The sequence below is a fragment of the Camarhynchus parvulus genome, chromosome 1 (assembly GCF_901933205.1).
Source record: "Camarhynchus parvulus chromosome 1, STF_HiC, whole genome shotgun sequence".
NCBI classification, from domain to species: Eukaryota; Metazoa; Chordata; class Aves; order Passeriformes; family Thraupidae; genus Camarhynchus; species Camarhynchus parvulus.
The window spans coordinates 75,647,026-75,671,944 of record NC_044571.1 but is presented as its reverse complement, the minus strand read 5'-3'; the positions used below and the strand labels follow the sequence as shown (position 1 = coordinate 75,671,944).

General features: G+C 40.1%; 1 protein-coding gene across 1 annotated transcript; it reads right to left on the bottom strand.

Annotated features, from left to right (window-relative positions):
• Nucleotides 1-17,506: 17,506 nt before the first annotated feature.
• Nucleotides 17,507-24,372, bottom strand: LOC115902165 (matrix metalloproteinase-27-like). Its single transcript, XM_030945434.1, has 10 exons — nt 24,259-24,372; nt 23,662-23,900; nt 22,900-23,048; nt 22,683-22,811; nt 20,728-20,889; nt 20,433-20,556; nt 19,440-19,570; nt 19,075-19,234; nt 17,806-17,909; nt 17,507-17,607 (listed from the first exon to the last, which is right to left on the bottom strand). The coding sequence occupies exons 1-10, from the start codon at nt 24,370-24,372 to the stop codon at nt 17,507-17,509; spliced, it is 1,413 nt and encodes a 470-aa protein (XP_030801294.1).
• Nucleotides 24,373-24,919: the final 547 nt, after the last annotated feature.

The window sequence follows — 24,919 nt, the reverse complement described above, 5'->3', positions numbered from 1 at the left end:
ACTGATCCTCCTAAATATCTGCAGAACTTGTCTTCTGCTGAACCCATGTAAGTAGCTATTGCTGCCTGCCACAGGAAAAGCTGTTTGTCACCAGCCTCTTTTCAGCTTTCTCATGCTCTAGAAAAGTTATTTATATTTTGAATAAAAGATAATTAACTGTTGGATAATAAGGATTCGAATCACTAAATTAATCTTCTGGGGAAAAAAGTTTTCTGTATTTTATAGGGGTTTCTTTACCTATTTAGAATCATTGAGGTTGGAAAACACTGGTAGGGCCATCCAGTCCAACCATTAACCCAGCACTCTGCATTTACCACTAAACTGTGTGCTTATGCTCTGTATGTAAATGTCTGTTTAAACATCTTCAGGGATAGTGATTGCATCACTTCCCTAGACAGCCTGCTCTAGTGCTTAATATCACCTTTTTCATGAGCAAAATTTTCCTACTATCCAGTAGAAACCTCACCTGGCAAAACCTGAGGCCTTTTTTCTCTTGTCCTATCACTTGTCACTTGGGAGATGAGACCAAGCCCCAGCTCTCTGTGACCTCCTTTTTGCATTGCAGTGGTGGCCCTCCCCTCACCAGGGTGCCTCAGAGACTAAGCTTACATCATGAGCAACACTGAAATCTGTGTGACTCCAACTCCAGCTTTAGCAGTACCTGAGCTGTTGACACACAGTGCCCAAAGGCTATCTGGGCTGCACTACGTGTAGCACCTCCATACACATTCATTGCCAAACAACCCAAATTGACTGTCATATCAATTCTAAAATACTGAGGTCAGTACAAAACTAACATCCTTACTTGCTCTTGACGTTCATGGGATCAGCATGAACTACTCACCTCTTTGGTATGGTAGGTTTTTTGTTGAAATAAACATGGAATAAATTAGATTAGGCTAGATTAGACTAGAATAGTTCAGTTGGAGAGGACTTACAGTGCTCATCCAGCTCAAGTGCCTTCATGACTGACCAATAGTTAAAACTTGTTATTAATGGCATTGTCCAAGTGCCTCTGAAACACTGACAGCCTTGGGACGTCCACCACCTCTCTAGGAAGTTACAGTGTTTGACCACACTGTCATAAAGAAATGCATCCTAATGTCCACTCTGAACATCTTCTGGTGCAGTTTTGAACTGTGCCCCTGTCAGCAGATCCCAGGGAGAAGAGCAGAATTATATATTGGGATTTGAAATAATCTGATGATTATATGGCTTGGATATGGAGCTGATACATTTCAGTGTTTCTTATTGCAGCTGGTAAAGAAATCACATTCAGCTTAATCACAGAAATAAATCAATAAATGTGCTATTTTTGGAAACAATGTGCTTATATTAATTTCCTTACCTCCACAGAGCACAGGCTGACCGGAAACATAGTCCTGCTGCAAGGATAAATATTCACCCTTCATTTTCAGTGTTGCATCTACTTTGCTACTGATTTCCTCTGAAGTCATTGTGAATACTATTTGGATGGCTCTTTCACATATTTCTTCAACTTTTTAAAATCATACATTTGGGAGAAAAGCAGATAATGCTGTATTTTTCATAGTTTTGAAAATGTATTTGAAATGGCAAGATTTCCTCACTGCAGCCATATGATCATGGGGTCATAGAATGGTTTGGGTTGAAAGGGACCTTAAAGGTCACCTAGGTCCAAGCACCTTGCCATGGACTGGGAGAAGTGAGATCTAAATAGCGCCTTTGATAGAGAACTTTGAACATGTGAAATCAGAAAGTGGGCAGAGACAGGTCTGTTCAGCCTGCTGGTGGTGTGTGAGGAGCAGTGAGATAATAAAAAATCCCCTCCTTCCTCTTCCTGTGGTTTCCCCCTCAGGAAAGTATGCAACCCTTACACTTGTACACTCCCAGCAGCCCTGCTATGGCTGATTAACCTTCAGTCCTCATCTAAACAATTGGATTCAGACAATTTCGCTTTGCTGATACAGTTTACATAATATAATCTGCAGGGATGCAGCTAGACATTCTCATACCTTGAAAAAATAGAATGAATAGGCCACAAAATGAAATATTTGAGGATTTTGGTGTAATGCGCTTAGTAGAAAATCTGTAGGGAGGCATATGAAACTGTTTGGTCTAAAAAGAAACCTGAAGAAACTGCAAGTAAGAAACATCATTAGAAAATGAGGGAAGTTTCTAGGATTGATAGAAAAGGCTCATGAACACCAACCCATGACTGCTTTTTCTCTAAGGATAATATCCACTGGAAAGAAGATCTGGAAAATCAGATTTAAATCTTTGATGATACTTTCAGTGTTAGCCTACAAGGAAAGTCAGATGTTCTGCACAGTGCCTTTGCTGAATCCTAGCTGCAGTAGCACAGACCTTTGGTTTAGCTCTGTACGCGTTTATCTTATTACCCACGCCTATGCCAGAAAACACACAAGCCCTCTATTCACCAAGCCAAATGAATTCAATACCTCCTACGAAGATTTTATAGCTTTTTCAAGTGTGGTTTCTTTAGAATGAATCAATGTGTTTGCTTAGTGGTTGGAGCAGCTGCAATAACATTGTATTCACTGTGCAACCTTATTTCATTTGCTTAGTAAGTGTGAGCTGATTTTAAGATAGGTGGGTCAGAATTTTCCAGGAAAGATTTCTTGTAAAAGTCATGGAGATTTTTTGAAAAGTAACTGCCTCTTTCTTTAATTTTCAGTTAACAATAATTTTTCCTGTTTCATTAGAAGAAGAAAAGAGAGCAAATTAAAATTATTTAGATGAGTCAGAAAAGAGAAATATGATAGATAAGAGACATAAATTATCAAAATAGATTGGGAGGGAAAAGATGTGAAAACAACACACTGTTTTTCCACTGATTCTTTTATAATTTTATCCGTTTTAAGGTATTTTTATTATATACGTCCTTAATTCATGTAAATATTTCAAATTTCACTTCTGTGTAGACAAAATGAGAGCATTTTAAGAATGATCAACATCTTCCTGGAGAGGGGATGAGCAGTAGTGATGGAAAATATGCTCTAGGTAAGAAGGTATCTGCTATATGTACTTAACACCTTGACTGCAGATTTAGGTCCTCAGACTTAAGATACCTCTGTGACAGCTGTTGTTTTCATCTGGTGTAGTTTGGAGGATAGCTCTGTGTTGTCCTTTTCTCTCTTCTTCTGTGTTCACAGATCTTTATCTGAACAGTTTATTTCAGGACTAGTTTGTGCCTTGTACTATGTGAAAAAATAGGAAATAAATATTTTGTGGGTCTTCCAGACATTCTTACCTTTAGAACTGCAGGAGCCATGATTTGATGAGCCATGCCTGTGCTTTATGTTTAACCCTGGCTTGAGTGTAGATCTCACCTTGCCTATGAAATTGGCAGCCTTGGGGAGGCTGGAGAGATGGCACAGCAATCTTTGTCTGCCTTTAGCTTTGTTCAGGGGAGGCGGCCTCTAAATTATTGTCCAGAGATTGGAGTAAATCACAGGTCTAGACTGTGTATAATGATGCTTTGATGAATGGCACGTGCCAGTGGCTTCCATGACTGCTTCAGCTTTGTGCTCCCTTTAGACAAGCAGATTAGGAACACCTGTCAGAATTGTACCACTGGGCTAGTAGCAGAGGGAACACTAATGTAGGTCATGGACAAAGAATCTGTCAAAAAGAGGTCATAGAAAATCTGCACTGAATTTGCTGCAACAAGGACTGCTGCCTTGGTCATAGTGAACCCAAAGTCACCTTGATGGAGGCTGTGGAAGGGTGGAAGGGTGGAAGGAGGAGCAGAAGAGAGTCAGAGGGCTACAGTTCAGCCAAGTTTAGCATGCCCATGTGCAGCTACCACTCACAGAGCATCTCTGCAGTATGTTGCCTGAATTCTCCCCAAACTTATGTAAGTACACACACACACACATGTGCATGTGCTTTTGTGTGCATCTAGAAAGATTTTGTGCTATTTCACTGGGCCAGCTCTCCAGCATAGTCTTCTCTCTGTTCATCCTACCACTAGACCAATGTGCTTCACATCTGTTTTGAAGGAGCAATAGCAGTCTCCAAAGCAGTATCCTTCTTTATAATTTCTTCTCATTTTATAATTGTGGTGTGGTGGCTGCCTACGAGTCACTGCTGTGATGCCTCTTGTGAAACAGTTGCAGCAGCTGCAGCTCTGATTCAAATTCTTGTGAAAGTCATCTGAATGGTCTTGTCTGACACAAATTGTCTTGTCAGGCATAAAATTAAATGGAAACAAACAAAGCTGGCATAAAAATTCAAAAGAAATAGTCCACAAAATATTTTGCCAATAAACCTCACTGAAAACTGCAGCACCAGCATCTGTGAGCCTGATGTTTGATGGACTTTGAGAGAGATGGAATGATGCTCAGGCTATGGCTGCTGTCAGTAAATTTTGTGGTACTGAAAAATATTCCCAGGCACTAGATCTCAATCCTCTTTCCTACTGAATTGCTGAAATGGCTCTTGCATGTCTCCATTTCACACCAACCCTCTGGATGGTTCCCAGGCACTATTCAGGACACGTCATATGTCAGGGATAATTCCCAAATAACCTGTTTGGAAGTAGACAAACTACCTGAGAGATTAAGAGCATTTGGGAGCCTGAGTGTGAGCTGTTTCACGTCTCTTGGACACCATGTCTGTGAATGGTGCCAATTGTATTCCATCTCCTGCTGGAGACATAGCCTTAGGCTTTAGGCTCCATCTTATATGCTTCACTCTTGCCTGAGTCCTATGATTTCTCTTTGATCTGGTAATATCATTTATATCTACAGCTGGAGACCAGTCCCCAGCACTGATAAAAGAATTACCTGAGCTACAGTCATGTCACCTCTGGTGACAGGCATTTTTGCACGTGGTACTGTACCCTGTGAGCCTCAGAATTACAGACTGAGTGGTAATAAAATTAGTCTTGTAACAGATCTAGGACTCACATGCCAGAAAGAATAGGGCAACCAGTTTATGAAACATTTTTCTGGGGCATTTTTCAGTTTCTAATGAAAAATAAAAATCGCATAAATTGCATATTTTTTCAGGAAGTTTATTTTCCAAATAATTTCTCAGAATTAGTTATTTTTGGCCGGGTGCCATAAAGGTACAAGTCCAGTGAAATCCTGTGTGAATTTCTACCAGCCTGTGGGAAGCTGTGAAGGGTGGCTGCAGTATATGGGATTTCACTGGACTGTTGCTCCAAAATGGTACAAACAGGCTGACTACTCCAAGTCTAGAAAGCCCAGCAGAAACAGTGATTGTCACAGCTTTTAGCACAATGCTGATTGATTCTTGTCTGACAGAACTTTACATTTTTCACAGAAGAGATTCTGGTCCCCTTGGTCCCTGGTTTCACAGTAACTGAAGTGGCAGGCCACTAGAGTTCAGTGGAAGAATTAGGGTTTGGGATTTCTGCTGTAAACTTGGGCTGAAACAGATCCAAACAAACATTTTCTGCCCACTTTCTAAGTGACAATTTGATTAATGCTCTTGCAGAAATGGTGTGCATCCATCTTCACTCTCTCCAGCTGCTGAAGCATTTGCTTAGAGGGTAACAAGTCACCTGGGTCAGAGATCTATGGCAAGAGTTGGACCTCTCTGGTAAATCAAAGGACTGGAGGAATGATGCTGGATTTGACTCCTAAATAAAACAGATGAAAGATGAGCTCTAGGGAAGATTAGGAAAAAGGTAATCTAGAGCTTTGTGGAGTCTGAGGGTTGGCAGAGAGATCTGCAGTCAATGGCTTGTCAGATGCCTTGGACATGCTTAAAGTTGGTTGCTGTTTTGACTAAAGACCAAGTGGCACACTGATGAAATACTTTAGTGTTAACTCTGCCTTGTGGAGGAGGATGTTATGTAGTTGGACAAACAGCAGACATTGAACAGGACCTCCCAATGGCATTAGATTGCAGCGGCACCATGAAGCAAACCCACCCAAACAGACTGAGATGATTGAAAGAATATGCTCTTAAAAAACCTGAAAAACCAAGCCACAGAAACTTGTTATGAAACAGTGGAATATTCAGGGGAAAAAGAGGCTTTTGCAATTTTTACAGGGTTCTAAGGCTGGACCTATGACTTTTATCTAACATTTGGATTTGTTTTCCTTACTATCTCCCAGAATAAAGGCTACTAAAACTTGGATATGCTATCAGAGTACCCTGAAGGGAAAAGAACTGAGTAAGACCCAGTTGGGAAGAAAATGGGGTGATATAGACAATAAAGCAGGGTTGAGTATGCTACACTTATCCACATGAGTGTGGCAAACCATCAAAGGTGCAAAGAGGAAACACTGACTCTTGCTGTAATAATAATAAAAAAAAAAGGACTGAAACTACTTCCTTCTTATCTAAAATTATCTTTCAAAACAGGGCAGATACATTCAGATTGCTTGATTTGTTGAGGAAAGTCTCTGCACTCTACTGACTCCTGAAACATATCCAAATATAAATTTGTGCAGGACAAAATTATGTCAGGAATAAACTTATTAATTTAACAGTATAGAGCATTACTTCTCTGCTGCTGGTGAATTTACTTCACTGAAGACAAGGAACCAGTATTTCCCATAGACATTCCAGGATTTTTCTCCTCAACACTACAAGCTGACAAATGTTCCATTCCTGATCTTGCAAAGCTCTTCAGGATGTTCTTAACATTGAAGGAGCAATTCCTCATATTAGGGTCCTACAGCTCCTCTCACACAACAAGGAAACTGTTATCCACAGGCTCCTTATAGAAAACCACAACAAAAAGCGACATTATAAATTTATTTAAATATTTATGTTGCTTATTACTGGCCAGCAGTAAAAGCTGTGACTTGTGGGTTTTATTAAAATAATTTTTGCAGGCAATGATGGATTAAATTTTGTTCTTCCACCTCCTGTCTCACAATGATATGTCAGAAAAAACTTCCTCAGAATTTGTTGAGTCGGTCCAGTTTTGAAAGAGTAACATTAGATCCATTCCTTTATAATTGTTTAAATGAGTTTGTTTGGGATTAAGGCTTATAAATCCATTCATTTAGTATTCACTTTCTAAACTGACCTCAAATTCATCCCCTAATGGGATAAATTTTGGATTTCACACAAATTCCAAGGATTTTGTATTTCACACTTCCACATTTTAAACTGTTCTCATGTCCCACATCGTTATGCTGTTTCTCCCCAGGTAGCTCAGGAATAGACTGATTTCTCAAAGTAAATTTCAAGCTTTGGTTCTCAAGTAATCCTTGAATTTGCAAAGTTTATGAATTATTTTCCACGTACCATTTGTTCCCACAGTCCATTCCTCTGCGCTGGCAAAATTATTGTCCCCTTCTAACTCCTCATTGGGGCAGAAGCACGTGCCAGGGTCCCACAGGGGCTATCAAAGGGACTGAGTCACAATGATGTAGCAAAATGACAGCAGAGGAAAGAGGAAGAATGTCCTGACACAGCATTCCAAAAACTCTATTTCTAATGAGTAACTGAGGTATCTCTTTCTTGAAAGGAAAGATAACCCAGCATGTGACCATGAACAGTGACTGAAACACTGAATGGAAATCAATCATTTAGACACTTCAGGGAAGGAAATCAAATCCAGGAAGAAATGTTATGTCTCCACTAGTGCAAGTACAATGCCTTGTGCTCACTTAGAGAATTCAACTGAAGGGTTAAGGTTGTGCAGTGCTATGAAATAGTGCTACAGCACCATTCTAAAGCAATTTAAACTCATCCCAAGTAACTAAATTCAACACTATATGCATTATGTCACATGGATTTCCCTCTTTAGTTGGGAAGGCAAAAATCTGACATCAGCTTTGGTTTTAGTATAATTCACTGTGACCAAAATCCCTTTGCATCATTCCACTTTACACAAGGTACTAGAAGAAAATTAAGTTCTCTGAAGCACATTTTTTCTATAAACCTGGATGGAGAAACCAGATTAAACTGCTGTAATCACAGAATACAGAGTTTAGCCTGTATGCTGATAAAAGTGGGTAGCTTTTTTCTCCTGTTCTATGCAGAACATTGCCTTTTCCCTGTCCCTAACCTTTCTAGTTCCCATCCTGGGAAGTATTGATCACGATGGCATTCATGGTCCCAGGCTGGTGCTTCTGCTTGTAACAGGATATGGTCCAGGGCTGTCTTCCTAGCTTGGATTTTTGCAAATATTCCCTTAAACTTCTATGGAGGGCAGTCATCAACTGTGTATTCATCAACTCCATGACACAACACAGAGGATGTACCAAGTCTCCATTCCTTTACAGTGTCCAGTTTGAACACTTCCTTGGGTGTAAACATGTTCACCACCAAACCCCACAGTTATGGTCATTTAGCTGTGAGAGTGGGGCTGAAGGGCAAGGCCATGGAGCCAGCTGAGATGTTAATACAGGTAAGTCTATGCTGACTGAAGGAATTAGACCTGATAATTCATTTTTCTTTATCTCCCTTTAATTTTCATTGACTAAGCTCTTAGTATCATTTTTCCATTTCTGTTCAGTGTTATCGTTGTGATAATTCTGAAGAACTCCTGTAATGAATTGGGGTTCATTTTGAAAAATGCTCTAAAAACAGTGTAACAGCCCAGAGAAAAAAGGTGACTTCAGGAGTTTTCTTGTGCTCTTGTGTGTCACAGCAGTGCAATTCGTCCTAGAAAACGTATAATTTAATACTACCAACAGCTAAAAAGCAATAGCTACCTATTTTTATGTGGTGACTCCTCTTACTCCATGCAACAGTTTTTTCCAGTTCATCTGCTGACCAGACTCACTTGTGGGGACCAGTGGGGCCCTTTCACCATCTGACATCTAGTGGCAGAGCTGTGCAGTAGGGATGAGGTCAAAAAGAAAGCCGGGGATGTCACACCTTGGGAAAATTCTAGCCCTTCATGATCTCATATCATGGGATCATTTCATTTACTGATAAGTAACCTACATTTTAAAATTTGCAGTCTTCTTAGTGTAATGCATTTAGTGGTGCAGTGACAAGTGTGTTTCTCACTAAAACGGATGAAACATTTTGCATTTGAACTTGCATTGTGCCCTTTTATAATACAGGCTTCCTTTAATTCTAAGTACTGGGAATTTATGGAAAAAAATCTTAGAAACTTATTACAAAGTCCTTGTTGAGCTTATAACAGAGGTATAAGGTTTGAAATACAAAATGAAGGCAACACTGGCAAAAATTAAAAAGTCAAAGGTCCTTTTAAATAATCCAAATGATACCTACTCATTTCCAAAGCCACAAAATCCACAACTCACCACCTGTGTGTTCATGTATTCTTCATCCATTTAGGCTCTCCTGAAAAGAGCTGGGACTTTTTGCTATGTCAGGAACACCACACCACGGTCTCTGAGTCCTTCATGCTCGTGGTGCTGTAGCCCACATTTCTGGTCACCTGAAAAGCTAGGAATGCCGGCATGTCCTTAAGATTTCCTGTCATGCTGCTGCAGCCATCTTCACAAACTGATGCCCTCTCTTTTGGATATAATACATGTGAAAGAAATCCAAAGAAACCAGAAAAATTCAAGCAAATTTTGCTCATTGACCTGTTAATGTTTTGATTGACAAAAATTGAGTATTTTCCAATACAACTTTTGCAATTTTTAATGTGTGAAATTATGATTCAAAATAATCTAGATGAACATATGATTATTAGAAAAGTCTGGCAATGCAAATTGAGTTATTAGTTTATTAGTATGAAGAGAGTATGGTGTATTTATACTGAAATCTTAGATCTTTTGCTGATTGAGGTTTGATTCAGAATGAAAGGAAATTATAATCTTGGTATTTTCTGTGATATCAACCATTCAGGTTTTGATGATTTTAGGTTCTTTGCATCAGCTTTCTCTAAGGCAAATAGAAATATGGCAAAGAAATCTAAGCAACAACTTTATTGCAGTATGTAAAATGTATATTATTTTGTAGATGATTAGGGCTCAGCTTTTCTATTTTGAATAAACAGATAGTGCTGTAACTTCAGGTATGACTTGTACAGGCCCTTGTCTAACATTATTACCAGAAAAATATGATTATTCCCACTATTTTTCTCAAGAGAGAGAAGTAAAATTACTACTGTGCATGGAGATAAACTTACCAAGTGTATGTGGTAATGAAACAAGACCTCTGTCTCTGTCAGATACCACACACTGCTGGTAATTCAGCTGCTAACCAAGGAGTGTGGCATCATTGCTGGAGGAAGACAATTGTATTTAGAGTAAGAGAAAGGATGGGAACTCCTCTGTCTTGCAAACCACTAGCTCATACCTGTGCCATGTTACAGAGTGTTCACACTTTGTTTTCTTCAGTGTGCAAATAAAAGCCCCAGCAGCCCCCTATTTCTCCTACAGTGTCAGCCCAGCCTTGGTGACCAACAGTAGGTGCAGAGTCCAGGGTTTTGGGTAGTCCATGCCTCACTGAAGGTTCCTGGCCCCATGCTGAAGGGGGAAAAAGGTCTCAGAAGTTTCCTTCAGGGGATAACCATATGCCTTTTTTCACTAGGTGTTGCAGAAAAACTTTACCCGAGATCTATATCCATCTTTTCCCTAAGTCTCTGCTGTCAGCCGCACACAAGGAAAGTACTCAGTAGCTGACTTGGACTGACTTCTGGTGCTAAAACTTTTGCCTTTGGCCACATAGTTTGAACGTGTCCGAAGGACCATTCACTGCTCTGAGCTCAGATATCTCCGTTAGGCGTGTGGACAGTTCTTACCAGAATTTTGGGTCTTGTGGCCACAAAGTGCTCCACAAACTAAAAACAAGTTAGGCAAGTGAATATAACGAAGAAATTGGCTTCAAAATCATCCTTGTGTTAAAGTCCATAATTCATTTGTTCTTTCCCCAGATAGATGCTCTAAGAGATGAGATCTTTATTCTTGCCTGTTGGCAGTATGTTCTCTAAGCTCAGAATAATTTTTTTTTACAAGCATTTCATTTCATCCTCACTTTAAAGCTTTAAGAATGACATAATGAAGGTCAAATTCGTCCCAGATTGCAGAGACTTTACCTGATGGTTAAGCATTTTTAAAGGCTCAGATCCAGTCAGGAGGACAGCAGAAACAAGGATATAGGTGGAAATCACATACCTACGTACCTAGAACTTGGTCTTCACAGTGTAACCAAATTCTTACAGAAATTCTATGTCTGCAAAAATATCTCACAGTATATTTAGAAATGAAAGGGGGACCTCTGTATCTGCCTGTGTACAATTTGCATTTTGTGTAGACCTCTGCCTTTGGATATCACTGATTCCCAAAATGATGGCCTCCAATAATCTGTACCTGAAAATAATATTTGCAAAACCAGAGGCAGAAGCAGAAAGGTTTGTAAGGTGGGGATGAAGCTCTGGGAAGGAGGGTCAAGGGGACTGCAAGGGGAAGGAACATGATGGGATCCATTCTCATTTTCATACAGATCACTTTGAATGTACTGGTGCGAATACACATTTCTTCAGCCAAGTGCCTGAGGAGTGGCCATGCTTTGTGAGAACTTTGCTGGGACAGTGTATTTCTATGCTCTTAATGAGCACAGATGTCCCATTAAGGCTGTGACTGCACAAAAGATTTCAAAAGTAGTGTTGCTTAAACACATGTTGGAATTTTGGGATGAGCTTGAAGGCTTTGCTGAATCAGCGCCTTTTTCTTCTCTAATTAAATCCTGTCCTCCGGCTTACAGCGTGCACAGGCTGCACTGTGTTCCTGGAAATGAGGGAAGAGTTTATCACACTTAGAAATCAAAAAGACATCTTTACTAATAGTCATTCTCCTTCCATACTCTGTATATCTCCATAAACAAACAGCTGTTGACTTGCAGGATTTTGCTCCACAGCACTCCTGTACCTGTTTGGTCTCCTCCTGAGATTGGTGTAAACTTTCCTTACTTCCTTACACTGAGTGTATTTGTTTTACACTAAAAGCCTGGTCTGTTCACATTAATCCTGTTTACAGTAGTATGAAGTGATAAATGCGCTGTTCAGCTGCTTGGAAAACTATAACCAAACTAGAAATTGCATCATGATTTAAAGAGTTCATATATTTATTGTGTAAATCATGTCCTGTATAATCTTTGGTGAAAATTGAAAGTGATACTTATAAAAGTAATGGTATAGCCTGAAACATAGCTAAAGGTAAATACATGCATATACATTTGTATTATATGCATACACACACATTTGAAAAATGCTTTTCATTGCTTTTTGTAAACTATATATTTTTCATCTTTATTACCAAGTTGTTCTGTTTAACAATGGCATTTCCATATGTCTGTAAGTATTTATTTAATGAAAATACCTGTATTTTTAAGTATCAATTTTTCATCCCAACTACTGTAACCCTTTCAGTTTAGGGCAAAACAGCTTTTATCAGTTCCTCTAATAGTTTCTGATAATTTAGGGCACTCAGTCCTTCAGAACATAGTTTCTAGTACCCTCTTGGTGCTTTTCTTTATGTTTTCCTTTTGGTGACTTTGAATCACCACCAACATGATAAACACACAGGTCAGCTTATTCAATTTAAATAACCTTATTAATAGATTTAACAAAGCATTTTTCGTTTTTAAATCTGAGTGCTTCTCCTCACATACTTTTCTCTCTATAAAATACCTTTATGCAAACTTTTATTTAGAAAATCCTGAGCCGCGCAACTGAAATGAAACATCTGAGTTGCTGAGCTGCCGGGAGCCAACCCGGAGCAGATGTTGGGGCGGCTGTGAGCGCGGGGTTCCAGATGTGACTGTGGAGCGCCAGATGTGAGCGCGAGGTGCCAGCTGTGAGCGCTAGGTGGCAGCGGTGACCGCGCGGTGGCAGCTGTGACCAGGGTGACAGTAGTGTCCTTGGGGCAACGGCGCTGAGCCCCCACCCCCTGAGCCAGGGTCCCCGAAACAGGGCCAGTGGGCAGCGCTGGCAGGTCCCTGCAGGCTGTGCTCACGGGAACTGCTGGGCTGGGCAAGGGGAAGTTCTTAACTCCAGTCTGTTGCTAGAAGCAGCGTTTTCTTTGGGGGCCTGTGCTAACCTCCTGCAGCAAATGCTCCAAAAGTAATCACCACCTTCATCGGTCCAAGGTCAAACAGACACAAATGCTCCAAAAGTAATCACCACCTTCTTCAGTCCAAGGTCAAACAGACACAATACCACGAGGCTGAGTTACCCACCCCACACCCAGACCCAGTCTTTCGGAGCCTATGTTGGATTTTTATTCGATAGTTTGGAACCTTGTGCTGCTCATTAATGTGGAGGTTGTATGCCCCTTGGTTCCACCAGCAGCCTTTGTTCCTATCACACAGAGAAGGCATTTCCACACCTCCCCTGCTCCTTTAGCTCCTGCAGGCTGCAGAGTCCCACAGAGCCTGTGCAGACCCACATGCATCCATATGGGGACAAGGTACTCTAAGGAGCACGCAAAAACACACACATGGATCTATGTCCACTAACTTATCTGAAGTCAGCAAGATACAGTGCTTACAAACCATAAAAACACATGAAGCCTGGGATGCTTGAGGAAAAATCCAGCAGACATCCCTTATCCCAAGTTGATTTAATCAATGAATGCAGACAGACCATGAAAAAGTCTGATTTACAGCCAGAACCACAGAACACACATCTCAAACCTCTAGATCCTGTCTGCAAAGTACATGTCCAAGGTACACTCAGTAAGATCACTGAGATGGCTGTCACTAAAAGGGTTCACCCTGCAAGGCTCTCTGCCTGGGTGTGCAGACCTCAGGAAAGTGCTCTCCCTGTTTTGGCCAGGCCCCTCATCTGCACTGTGCCACTCATCTTCAGTTCTTGTTGATGTTCTGTTTCAGCACCTGCAATGTCTGTACTGGGTTTCAGTTCTCTGCTTTGCACGTGGCTCTGGCATGTCTGACGGGTCAGTGTTCAAAAAGGTTCAAACTTCATAAGCTGCTCAAAGAGCATGTTGGCTATCAGCACTTAAACACAGCCTTGCACCTTCATTTCCTGTTATTGGGATTTGGGCAATTTGCAGCAAGGGACACGAAATTATGAGAGAGTGCAGGGGAGAATGGTTATGTACAGCCAGGCAATAACAAGTTATTTCTTTATATGTTATCCCCCATGCTTGTCTTTTTTCTTCCTTTAAGGTACCAAACCCTTAAAAAAATCAGTATGTTTTCTCAGGGCTTCTGGTGTATCTGTCTGTCACCTGAGAGCTCAGGGGAGAATTGTTCACTTGAAAGGGTAAGATGTGTCCTTTCAGCTCTGCTCTAGCAAGTATTTAATCGTACATAGCTCCTGCCTCACTCTGTTAGCTGAAACACTCCCATGCCAGTGTCAGGAGATCGGGTTCCTGTAGGCAAAGAAGTGAGCAGGACTTTTCAGGTCAATCTACCAGGAATGCTGTAGTCTGTGTGCCTCAGGAACACATTACATTAGGATGTATAATTTCCTCAATTTAGTTCAGTCTCATCATCTTAGGATCTTGTTAATTTGAAAAACAGCTGTTGAAAACCATTAATTGGATGAGAAGCAAATGACCGTTTTTCTTGGTGACAGGAAACAACTGGAAAGACAAACGTGGATCAGCTGTCTCCTTGGTTTTATATGTCACTTCTGCCTTTCCTTGTCTGCCTCTCAAACTCCTCTTGTCAACAGTAGGGGGAATACAATATTATAAAACTGAATGGAAATCTGCAGTGGAAAGCAAGAAGAATGTTTAGTAAAAACACTAAGAAAATCATTTCAGATTTACCACATGGGATCCTGTTTTCTGTGTGTCCATCTGGTTCCACAGCAACTGGAGGTACTGGCCAATTTTTCCAAGCCAAACTGAAATTCCACAGTTCCTTCTCATTTTTTGTGGAAAATAGCAGCTGGCTAGAGGAGAAAAACCCCTTTCGATGGGAAGAAAGATTATTCATCCCTGGGCTGGGCTGTGGGGCCAGTAGCTGGTCACCCCACGGATAACTGCACAGCATTACCCAGCTAGATACCTAAATATAGTATGGGGACATGCATTATGAGGAGCTATAGGAGGAAAAAGAGATGGGGAGAGGTACTGGGGACTCTCTGGGGCTGTGGGAGGATACGTTGAGCTGTAAGACATAGTCCCACATTGTCCAGAGATGGAAGGATAGGATCACCAGTAAGCACTCTTCTCTTCTGACACTCCTATTCTGGTTCCTACTCCTCCAATGAAATGACAATCTGAGAGGGAAAACTGAGTGACCAAGCTGTTACCACTAATCAGAAGTCAAGTCCTTCAGTGTTGGGAATGACTTTTTAGGCCTTCTTTAATAATACAGGAAAAGCAATACTGGTTGCTTTATTTATTTTCACAGGTGACCTGTGAACATGACCCATCACTGGTTTAACAGAATGCCAGAGTTGTCAGTCAGAAAACTTCATTAACTACATTACAGTGTTAAAGATTAATTTGCCTTAAGACCAGGGATTTTTATAAATTATGAAACAATGTTTCACCTAAGAAAAGAAGGAGAACAGGGTAATATGATTGTTTATATATCTGAAGCCAGTGGAACTTGCCTAGGTATTGCAAAGAACAGAATAATCTCCTCCATGACTCAATGATTAAAAGTGTCTTGAAGTTAAAATTACAATCATATTACACACTGAGCAGACAGTGTGTTAAAGAGTAATCTTGCCTCTGACTATAAACACCTGGGTGTAACTTGGCAGCTTCTGTGACCGTGCTGTTAAACTGTGCTTTCTACTACACAGCCATCAATTTAATTGAATGCTGGAGAAGAATTTAAGGAGTCTGAAAAGACAGAAATAGCTAAGGAATCATCTCTGTTCCACCTGCCTCCAGCATATTCTGCTCTTTTTGTGTGGGATATTACAAGTGCAAGCAGGTGCCTTCAGACAACTTTATCACTGGCTTGTGGTGATAATGCTGCTGTTGTAACTTGTCAAAAATGCGAACATCATAGAGGAGAAATGTAGGACGTCCCATTCTGAATAAAAACTGAGAGATACACACCAAAGGTACTATTAATTCCACCCAGCCTTATCTGTCTGAAAGGCAGCTACTCTAAGCTAGTTGGGTAGCCTTCTCCTGCAAAGAGATATTTTCTCTAGAGGCTGAAGACACTGGTTTGCTCCAGCAAAGTCTTTGAGTGAGATGAGATGAGATGAGATGAGATGAGATGAGATGAGATGAGATGAGATGAGATGATGAGTAATGTTGTGGAAAATTTCCTCCTCTTTTTACAGGGATCTTCCCTAACTCCTATATCTAGACAGGAAGCTAAAGCAGTCAGATAAATCTCCCTCAAATGAGTACTGTACCACCCCACTTTAGGCTTACATTTTCTTAGGGATCTAAATGGTGATGGTGTTCCTTATGATTAGACTTGTAGATTAGTGAAACATCACATTTGATCCTTTACTTTGATTTCCTGGTGGGACCAAAGCCAGTGGGTTTCTCACATCAATAGCAGCAACACAGCGGTACTGCTGCTGTTTACAGTGGGTTAGGTGGGCAAGGTTCATGGTGGGGTCATTTCATTGTTATAAAAATACACAGCAAAAAGAAACATTTTACTGAATCATGGGAGAGGTGTGTAAAACAGACAGATATGTGAGAACTGGGGAACAGCAGGACAAACCAGTACTGAGACCAGATTCTCAGACATCCCCAGCCACGCACATAGTATGGCCAACAATTTCACAGTGAGTTCTGGGCCTGTTTCCAGAACTAAATGTAAAAGAAATACCTGGAGAGGATGTGACTGTGACTCTATAGATTTTGTCTGATTTTGTGAAGAGTTTGCATGGCAACAGGCAATAAATGTATGTAAAGATATATGTAAAGCACATGGTTTGTATGTATATTTCCTCAGAAGAGGAAAGGTTCTCCATGACACGGTAGTTGAATCTATTCTTGAACAGGGCAGGGCTGATATGTGAAGGATGTAATTCATAGCTTCAGACAAAGTGGACACTGATGAAATGTTAATTGTTATGCTATAAAGATTGATCAGGGTGATTATCAGGTGAGATAATTTATTTAGACATTGGGACTTCAGGGTGATTTTGGTGTCAAAGTACTGCTGTGATGTGAAAGGGACAAGGCTGCAACAGCCAAAGGAGAGCAGGACAAGCAGAAAAGCAAGTGGCTAATGAAAGTTTGTATCACACAGATGGAGAGAAAAAAAGCTTGCTCTTTGGAGAGAGAAGAGGCAAAGTACAAACATTGTATGCTGGAGGGATAATAGAATATCAACCTGCAGCCTTTCACACTTCAGAAATGTAGAATGCCTTCAACAGATGAAGCAGAAAACGGGTGCCATCAACCTAAAACTCTTTATTGCCAAAATATTAAAAAAATCCCCAAACCATCTGAAGAAAATGTAATAATTTTTTGTATAATTTCCACTCATGGGAAAAATGCAATTTTGTTCTAATCTTTGAAAATAAAATTTAAGCTGACATGTTAATTTATTAAAATACATGAAAATTATTTTTGAAAACTCGTCCTGTTGCCTATTCTGTAGAGCAGTGTACATACAGACAATTTCTGAGATCTCTGGAATGGTAGTTATTGCCTTTCACTGAATGTAAGAAAGTTTAATGATGCTAACAGTGAAACCAGCTGTTACTCTTCATTTCTCTGATAACTTTTTTACCAATAGGGTCAAACTCCCACTGTTTTGATCCATGAAAAAAGTAGAATAATCCTGGAAATGAAAAAGTAAAGCATTATGTAATAGATACAAGAAATAGCTTCATTCTGACAAATTCCCTTTATACACACAGGAGAGCATCTCTTAATTTCTGTCTTTTGCAGGATGCAGCAATAATGACATTCGTCATAGTTTCAGAACTTATGATCTTTAGAACTAAACTGATTTTACATAAAAGCTTATTTCATTTACCTTTCTGTTGAAAAACAGCGTCAGCCCTCTGACTAATTCCTGGAAATTCATCGACTGTCAGTCTAGGATAACCCTTCTCCATGGACTGGCTGTTTTCATCAAACCTAAATCATATGAAGGGAGACATGCAATTTTCCAGAGTTTAGACTTCAATCCTGAACAGAGTTTAGCAGCTTTTAAAATATGCCCACCCATCTGCAATTTAGTTCGTTTCACTGGGGTTGCAAGAGAAAGCTGTGTTATTTACTTCCACACATGGCTGCAGGATGCTGGTCACTATGTTTTCCATGAGGTTGCTTGTTTGCTGATAAAGGTAAACACTTCCAAAGAAGCATCCTAAGTGAGGAAAATGGGAAGAAGACCCACATTTTTGACTCCAGGGATGGGATTTTCCTCCTCTGATGATAACAATGTGACAGACAGTGCATGGACACAGGACAGATTAATTCCTTCTATAGCACATATTTATAGCATGAATTTTGACTCCTCCTCGCAGACTTTGATAAGATATTGTACTTAGTCCTCTACTAGCTGGACAGATTTAGATGGAGGCAAGGAAGCTGGCTTATTTCTAATATATCAAGTTCTTCCTATGTGAATCAGGACAATTTTAATGAGATAGGGCTAAATTAAGGGGACTTGAAAGGAGAACCTGAAATGTTCTTCCAGATTTGAGGAACCCTTTCAGGGGAAAAAAAAAAAGGCAAAACAAACCAAGCAAACAAAGCCTTTGTCTCACTTCTCCTTGGATACAAGAAATATTTTTCACAGGCATCTGAGGCTGAGAGAATGAGTTACTAGGTAAGAAATGTGTGTTGTGGTTTACTTGCATGCTGTTGTCTTGTGACCAAGGCAGTAAAATAACAATGTAAGATATTGTAAATACTCTACCCAAATTAATCAAAACCAAAAAACAGGAAACCACAGGAATCTCAAAATCCAGATGACACTGTATGTATCACTGAGGAACCCCACAGTTAGTCACAATAAAATCTGTGTGAACCACGCTTGCCCTGGTTGTCTGAGGACCTTTGCAGCTGCTGTCCTTGCACACAGAAGGAATCTTTCAGCTTCCCAAAGCTGACTTCTTTCTTCCCCTGCCTGCTCTTTGGGTATCAAGACTCACTCATGCCAGTTTGAGAATAGGATTTGGAGGGAACCTGCAGTTACCTAAAAGATCTGCTTTCTCTTTTATCACATGTTCTCTTTAATTTTTAATCAGATTATATTGGAGTTATTAATAGGAAAACATTTGTCGATTATTCTTACCTCCAGTACTTGTCACCTATGAAAAAGTCTGTCTTCCCTGTATTTTTATTACAAACAGCTGCATCAATTTTCTTGACACCTTTAGGGAAGCCCAGTGTGTTGATATTCTTTGGATAACCAAGCAACACCCGATATCCGCTGATAACCCAGAATTTGTTGCCTGTTAAGACAAATTAAAATATTTAGTTTTGCCAGTCATTTTCAGACAGTAAATCACAAAATGCACACCTTTATTGTAGATTTTAGGAAAAATAGATGAAATATTCTGAGTTTTTATTTTACCTATTTGAAAAATGTATTTTATGCACACATCCCTTCTGCCCACATAATTAAGAAAAAAAATTAGAGAAAATCTCATACTTCACCTTTGAAAAGTAGGATCTGATCTTTTGTATTCTCATATGCAGCTTCAATACCAGGAGGCAGATTTGGCCAGAAGGCAGAAATTAATTCACGTTCAACTTCTGAGTTATCAGGATATACCCGCCATAAGTGCCTGATTTAAATATGAAACAGGTTTGTAGTACATAACAAGCCACAGAAACTTCTGTGTGTGCAAAAGAATGTGAACAACATTGTGAGTTACAAGCTCCTTCTTGTCAGTGGAGCTACCTGGCTTGATGTGTCAGAAAGGAAATAAGTCCCTGCACCAGGAAATGTCTGGTTTTTTAATTCTATCTTCATTCTGGCATTTCATTGATACTGATTGATAAATGATCAGTTATAAGCAGCTGAATATTTCAAGCTGTCCCTGTACTCTATAGTGAGAGGTTTATAGGAGTCCAGGTAGGACTTAGTGTAACCTCTTCAGCAGATGAATTCCCCAGATGATTTTGGGCTTGCAAAGGGGATTGGAGGAGAAATTGGCTCAACTATATGGTCAAACGTACTTATTTCCTAGTTTGTTAGTTACTTAGATTAGTTAAATTAATTGAACACTTAATTAAATGTTCAAGGCCAGGTTGGATGGGGATCTGAGCAACCTGGACTAGTGGGAAGTGTCCCTGCTTGAAACTAGATGATCTTCAAGATATCTTCCAAACCAAACCTTTATGTGATTGTCTGGAAATATTTGCATCATTAAGTCAAGTCACTAATCTGTGTAACCATCTACACATTTGGGAATAAGGTCTCATTGGGATTGAGGTATTTTCTGGAAAAAAATGAAGCATGTTTTTTCAAAGGATTCTGTACAATATTAATGCTACTAAAATCTGCTTAAACTTTTATTTCCATGAATTGAAATCCATTTGTCTCATTGTAAATCCTGTAAACATGCGAAGCACAAAAGTGTTCAGTCTTTGTAGGAATCAAGAAAAATTAAACCACATGCAGACAAATGTCACATCAGTATCTACCTGCCCTTTAGAAAAATGATTTCTTGTCGGAGTGTAGTTACAGCATCAAAAGACATCTTGGAGCCACAGATTTCGGGTGAGGTAGGGGTGGTTGGCCTTTTATCTGGGGCACTTGGTGGGGATCCTGAGGGAGAAATTTTGGAAAGATTACACCAAGTTGTAGAAATATTATATTTCCACACCTTGCTTTTTAAAAAATATTATGCAAATATGATTAAGTTTATGGTGAAACTTTGTGAAAGAGATTATTTCTCCTCAGCTTACCTTTTTGTCTAAAGCCATGGATTTTACTCACCATAAATGGACTGAATGCCACTTATATCATCTGGAGAGAGGGGAAATTCACTGGGGCTGATGTAGGCATAATTGGGGAACATGAGAGCCCTCTGATCATTTGAATGGGAGAGACCCAGAGCATGGCCAAACTCATGAGCAGCAACAAGGAACAAGTTGAACCCTTATGAAATGGATAGAGAGAAGAGATCAGTCAAATTTTACTCAGTAAATGGCCGATATGATCACAGCATCAGGCTATTGCTCAGTCACAGTTTTCATACAATATATTGACTTCACTACGGAATGCATCTAGGTGAACATATTTTTGTATAAGACAAGATTGTGGTCTTCCCCCACTAGAAGGGAGAGACTTTTGACCCTCTTGCTTTCTGTTAGCTACTGAAAGTGTATGTGTGTGTGTGTGTGTCTTGAGTGTATATCTGGGGCTGAGTGTGGGTGCAGCTCTTTGGAATGTCCTGGCAGGGTTTCCTGGCTGAGGTAGAATAGATTAGATAGTGAGTCAGATCAAATTAACAGCTCTCCAGGGCAAGGCAGGAGGACACACTCTGTGCTCACCACAGGTATCAAAGTGTCACTCTGTGTGTCACTCTCCCTCCTACAAACCTGAGAAGGAAAGGTGAGATCATGAATAGACAAGGAAAAATAAAACATAAGCAGAACGCTTTACCTTTTTAACATTGGGACTTTAAAGCATATGATTTCTTTAGAGATTTATGAAACAAAATAAATTTTTAAAATAGTATTCATCTGCATACTTATTCCCAGTGAAACATGTTAACACAAGAAAGAAATAAAAATGGAATTTCCTTCAACATGTGTCCCTCCAAGTAACATGCCATTCTGAAGTAGAGAAGAATGATCATCTGTCCTGCAGACCAAGATCCAGAAATGTCAACAGATTTAATGAAGATCACAAGTCTGTGGCAGAGGAGAGGACTGGTCATCGATTGCCCAAGAAAGCTTGGCTGAAGCCAGGACATTCACTTCTCAAAAACCCAAACAAAATAAAACCTCATTTTTTCCACACATATTTCCAGTCAGTCCTCCTCTCTCACGAGTCTTCCGAGTGCTCCAAGTTCTGCAATGTCTGGCTGCTGGAGCTATGCTGCTGAGGAACAGCAGAAAACCTGTGGTTGACCCATTCAGTCCCAGTATGGGGAAAACATCACATTTAATCATGTGACATGTCCATCACTCATCCCTCTCTTTTTTTCCCACCACAATAAACCCGCAGTCTCCTCCTTGTGCAGCTGTTTTACAGCACTTCTCTGTTCATTAACTCCTTGCTCTTCCTGACCTCAGCTCTCTTGTTGCAGCTTTCCATCCCAAAAAGTGGGTGAGAAAAGGGTCGAAAGTAGCAGAGAGTAATGTGCCTGTGTGCTGACAGACCTGCCAGAGGCAGTAGGTGCTGCACGGCCAGCCTGGAGGCTGAATGGAGCAGACATCCCCAGACAGATTGAGGCTGGGCACTCAGTGTTCCCCTGTCTGCTGCCTATTGTTGACCCTACCCTGGAATTTTTAATGAAGGCTCTTTATTATCCCTGGTGGCTGTATTGATTTTTAGGTAGTGGGGATGTCCTCTGAGGGCTGCTGCAAAGCACAGGCCACGGTAGTGCCAGGCCTGGTGTGCACCAGAGTGGAAAAGAGAAAGCTTTTATCATGAAACTCTGGGCCACCACCAGCCCCCAGGTAACAGTGCTCTGTCTGTGGCATTCCTACCTGAAAAGGATTGTCCAGTTGGTATTTTTATCAGGGCTAATTAAGGACTAGAGTAGATCAAGGTGTTTATGTCTGTGTCACTGTAAGTATCCCTGTTGGAGGACAGTCTGCAATATCTCAAACTGCTCTTATAGTTAATACCATGTTTCATCTCAGTCTCTTCCTTCACTTAAATAAAATCAGAATGAAATTTGTTCATCTGCATAACACTTTATAAACCTTTTTTGAACCTACCAGCTGAGCCTGTCGTCCAGTCTTCATCCTCGTCAAAGTGCACATCACCGCCTAAACCATTGCCAGGTGGAAAGGCATGAGCCAGAACTCCAAGGGGGCCATCAAAATAGCGAGGGCAATGTCCATGAACTAAATAACATGAAGTTGGTACAACACTAAGCTTAGGTTATGACTATTGAAAAATAATTAATTTTATCGAGTGCAGTATTCATTTTACCTTTGGTCCCAAAAGCAATCATTATGTCTGCTATGCCCTTATGAATGCGAGTGAAAATCAGCGGGGTGACAGCACTCCACACTTTAAATGCCTTCTCAACTGCTTTATCCACATCCTCCTTGCTCATATCTGGTGTGTAGTTCACAATTCTACAGTTATGAGAATTCAAGCATAATATTTAGTATTTGCAGAAAAAAGAAAATCCCTAATATGGTTAAAAAGATTAACAGAAAATAAAAGAAACAATGTAACCTGTAAACAAATAGTGCCCAAGATTCATCTTGGACTGAGTGAGATTTATATGTGAAAACTGAGCGTGTTTGAGTATGTGATAACAGTACAATATGTCTTTTTCATAATAGTTGTGTACATATTATCAGTTTTTTCTAAAAACTTAGCCAGGAAGTTGCCTCTTGAGCATGAGGAAAGTTGCCTCCTCAGATTTCTGTGACTACTACACTGTCATCTCAGCAAATGTTAAAGATAATGAGGCTTGTACAGGGTGCAATTGATGTTTCTGTTTGGCTTACAGAATATTTGTCAGGAATGATACATGACAGGTGAAATACTATGGTTTAACCAGTACATGCAAAATACCCAGTTTGATTTTCAGAAATTCCTCTCAGGAGCATGCATAGCTGTGGAGAGAGAAACATTTCTGTACTCCCAACAGGGAACAATTGCTACAGAAATTATATTTAAATATAATACATTTGGATACCCACAAATCTAAAATTTAAACTCAAAAAGTAATTATACTACCTGTATGTCAGTTTGTTTTTTTTCCATCCGGGCAGGGTGAAGCCATAGAGACCCACATCGGGAACTCCACACCTGGGTTGCTTCATCATTTCCAATGTTTCATTATCCAGTTTTCCTGTCACTTTCAAACCAAAAAATTGTTGCATTTTCTGAAGTTTTTCAGCTGCAGATTCAGCATTTATTTTCCATCCAAGTTGATTTGGATCTGGCTCAACAGCATAGAATTTATTCAAGTAGTTCTAGTGAAAAAAAAAGCAACATGTTTCACATTTTGGTCTGTTTCTTGAACAAATAAATACCTTAGGACTGATGCTATTTGTGTAGGCTGCTGGCAAAACCTTCCTGTGATTTTGGAGCACAACAAATGTTTGCATGAGGATCACAGCTAAACAGAAACAGACAACATTGTCCTGACTCTTATTAACTTGAATTTTCCACTTTGTACAGATTTATCATACTTTAATAAAGTTCGAGCAGCAGAGTTCTATGCAACAGCATTTTCTCGGAAATGCAGTAAGCTGCTGTGCAACTGGAACACACAGAATAGGTCTAAAAATAGAGGGCTCAATGGATCCCAGATATGGACAATGCAATTACCTGTACAAGCTTTGCATCTTCTTCATTGTCTTTCTCTGGGTGGAAGGGAAGAGCGCTAGAAACAGCTGTGCATGTCACAAGCCAAAGTGAAAGAGCCTTCATTTTTACTCTCATCTCTGTCCTGGTAGGAGAGCTGTCTGCTTTCTGGTCCATGTGCCTCCTTTCTTGTGTCCCTGTTCATATGGTTGTGGGATGCTCTGGAGAGTCAGCTGTAGACTGACTCAGAGCTCATCATGCTCCAATTCCCCCCACACAAGTTATAACACTGTGCAGACTAACACAATAAAACTTAATTGACCCCATCCGACTTCACAGTCCTCTGAATAAGTTGGGATTTGGATCTGTCTAAGCAGCTTGGCTACACTTTCAAAATTGGCACTTAATTTCAGTTATTTTACACTGACTTTGACAAACCTGAGCAATTTCGTGCCAGATTAAGTGGTGGAAAAATGTAAAACCTTTTAAGTTGTCCCAACACACCTGTGTGAATTGGGACCACCAAATGTCAAGGTACTCTACATTCTCCACCTAGAAAGTGGGAATTGTGCAGGAGGCATGAATCCCATAAAAAAGGAAACAACTCAGACTTTGGAAGAAATGACTGTAAGCAGAATATTTTATTTTCAAATTGATTTATGATGAAAATGCCAATTCCTTACCT

Bases quoted from the DNA above. Each gene is read 5' to 3' on its own strand.
- LOC115902165 (XM_030945434.1), bottom strand. From the start codon at position 24,372: ATGAGAGTAAAAATGAAGGCTCTTTCACTTTGGCTTGTGACATGCACA. The intron at 22,812-22,899 runs GTAAAATGAATA...CATGTTATTTAG, and splicing joins GATTGCTTTTGGGACCAAAG to TTCATGGACATTGCCCTCGC. The intron at 19,235-19,439 runs GTGAAGTATGAG...TTGTCTTAACAG, and splicing joins TCAGATCCTACTTTTCAAAG to GCAACAAATTCTGGGTTATC.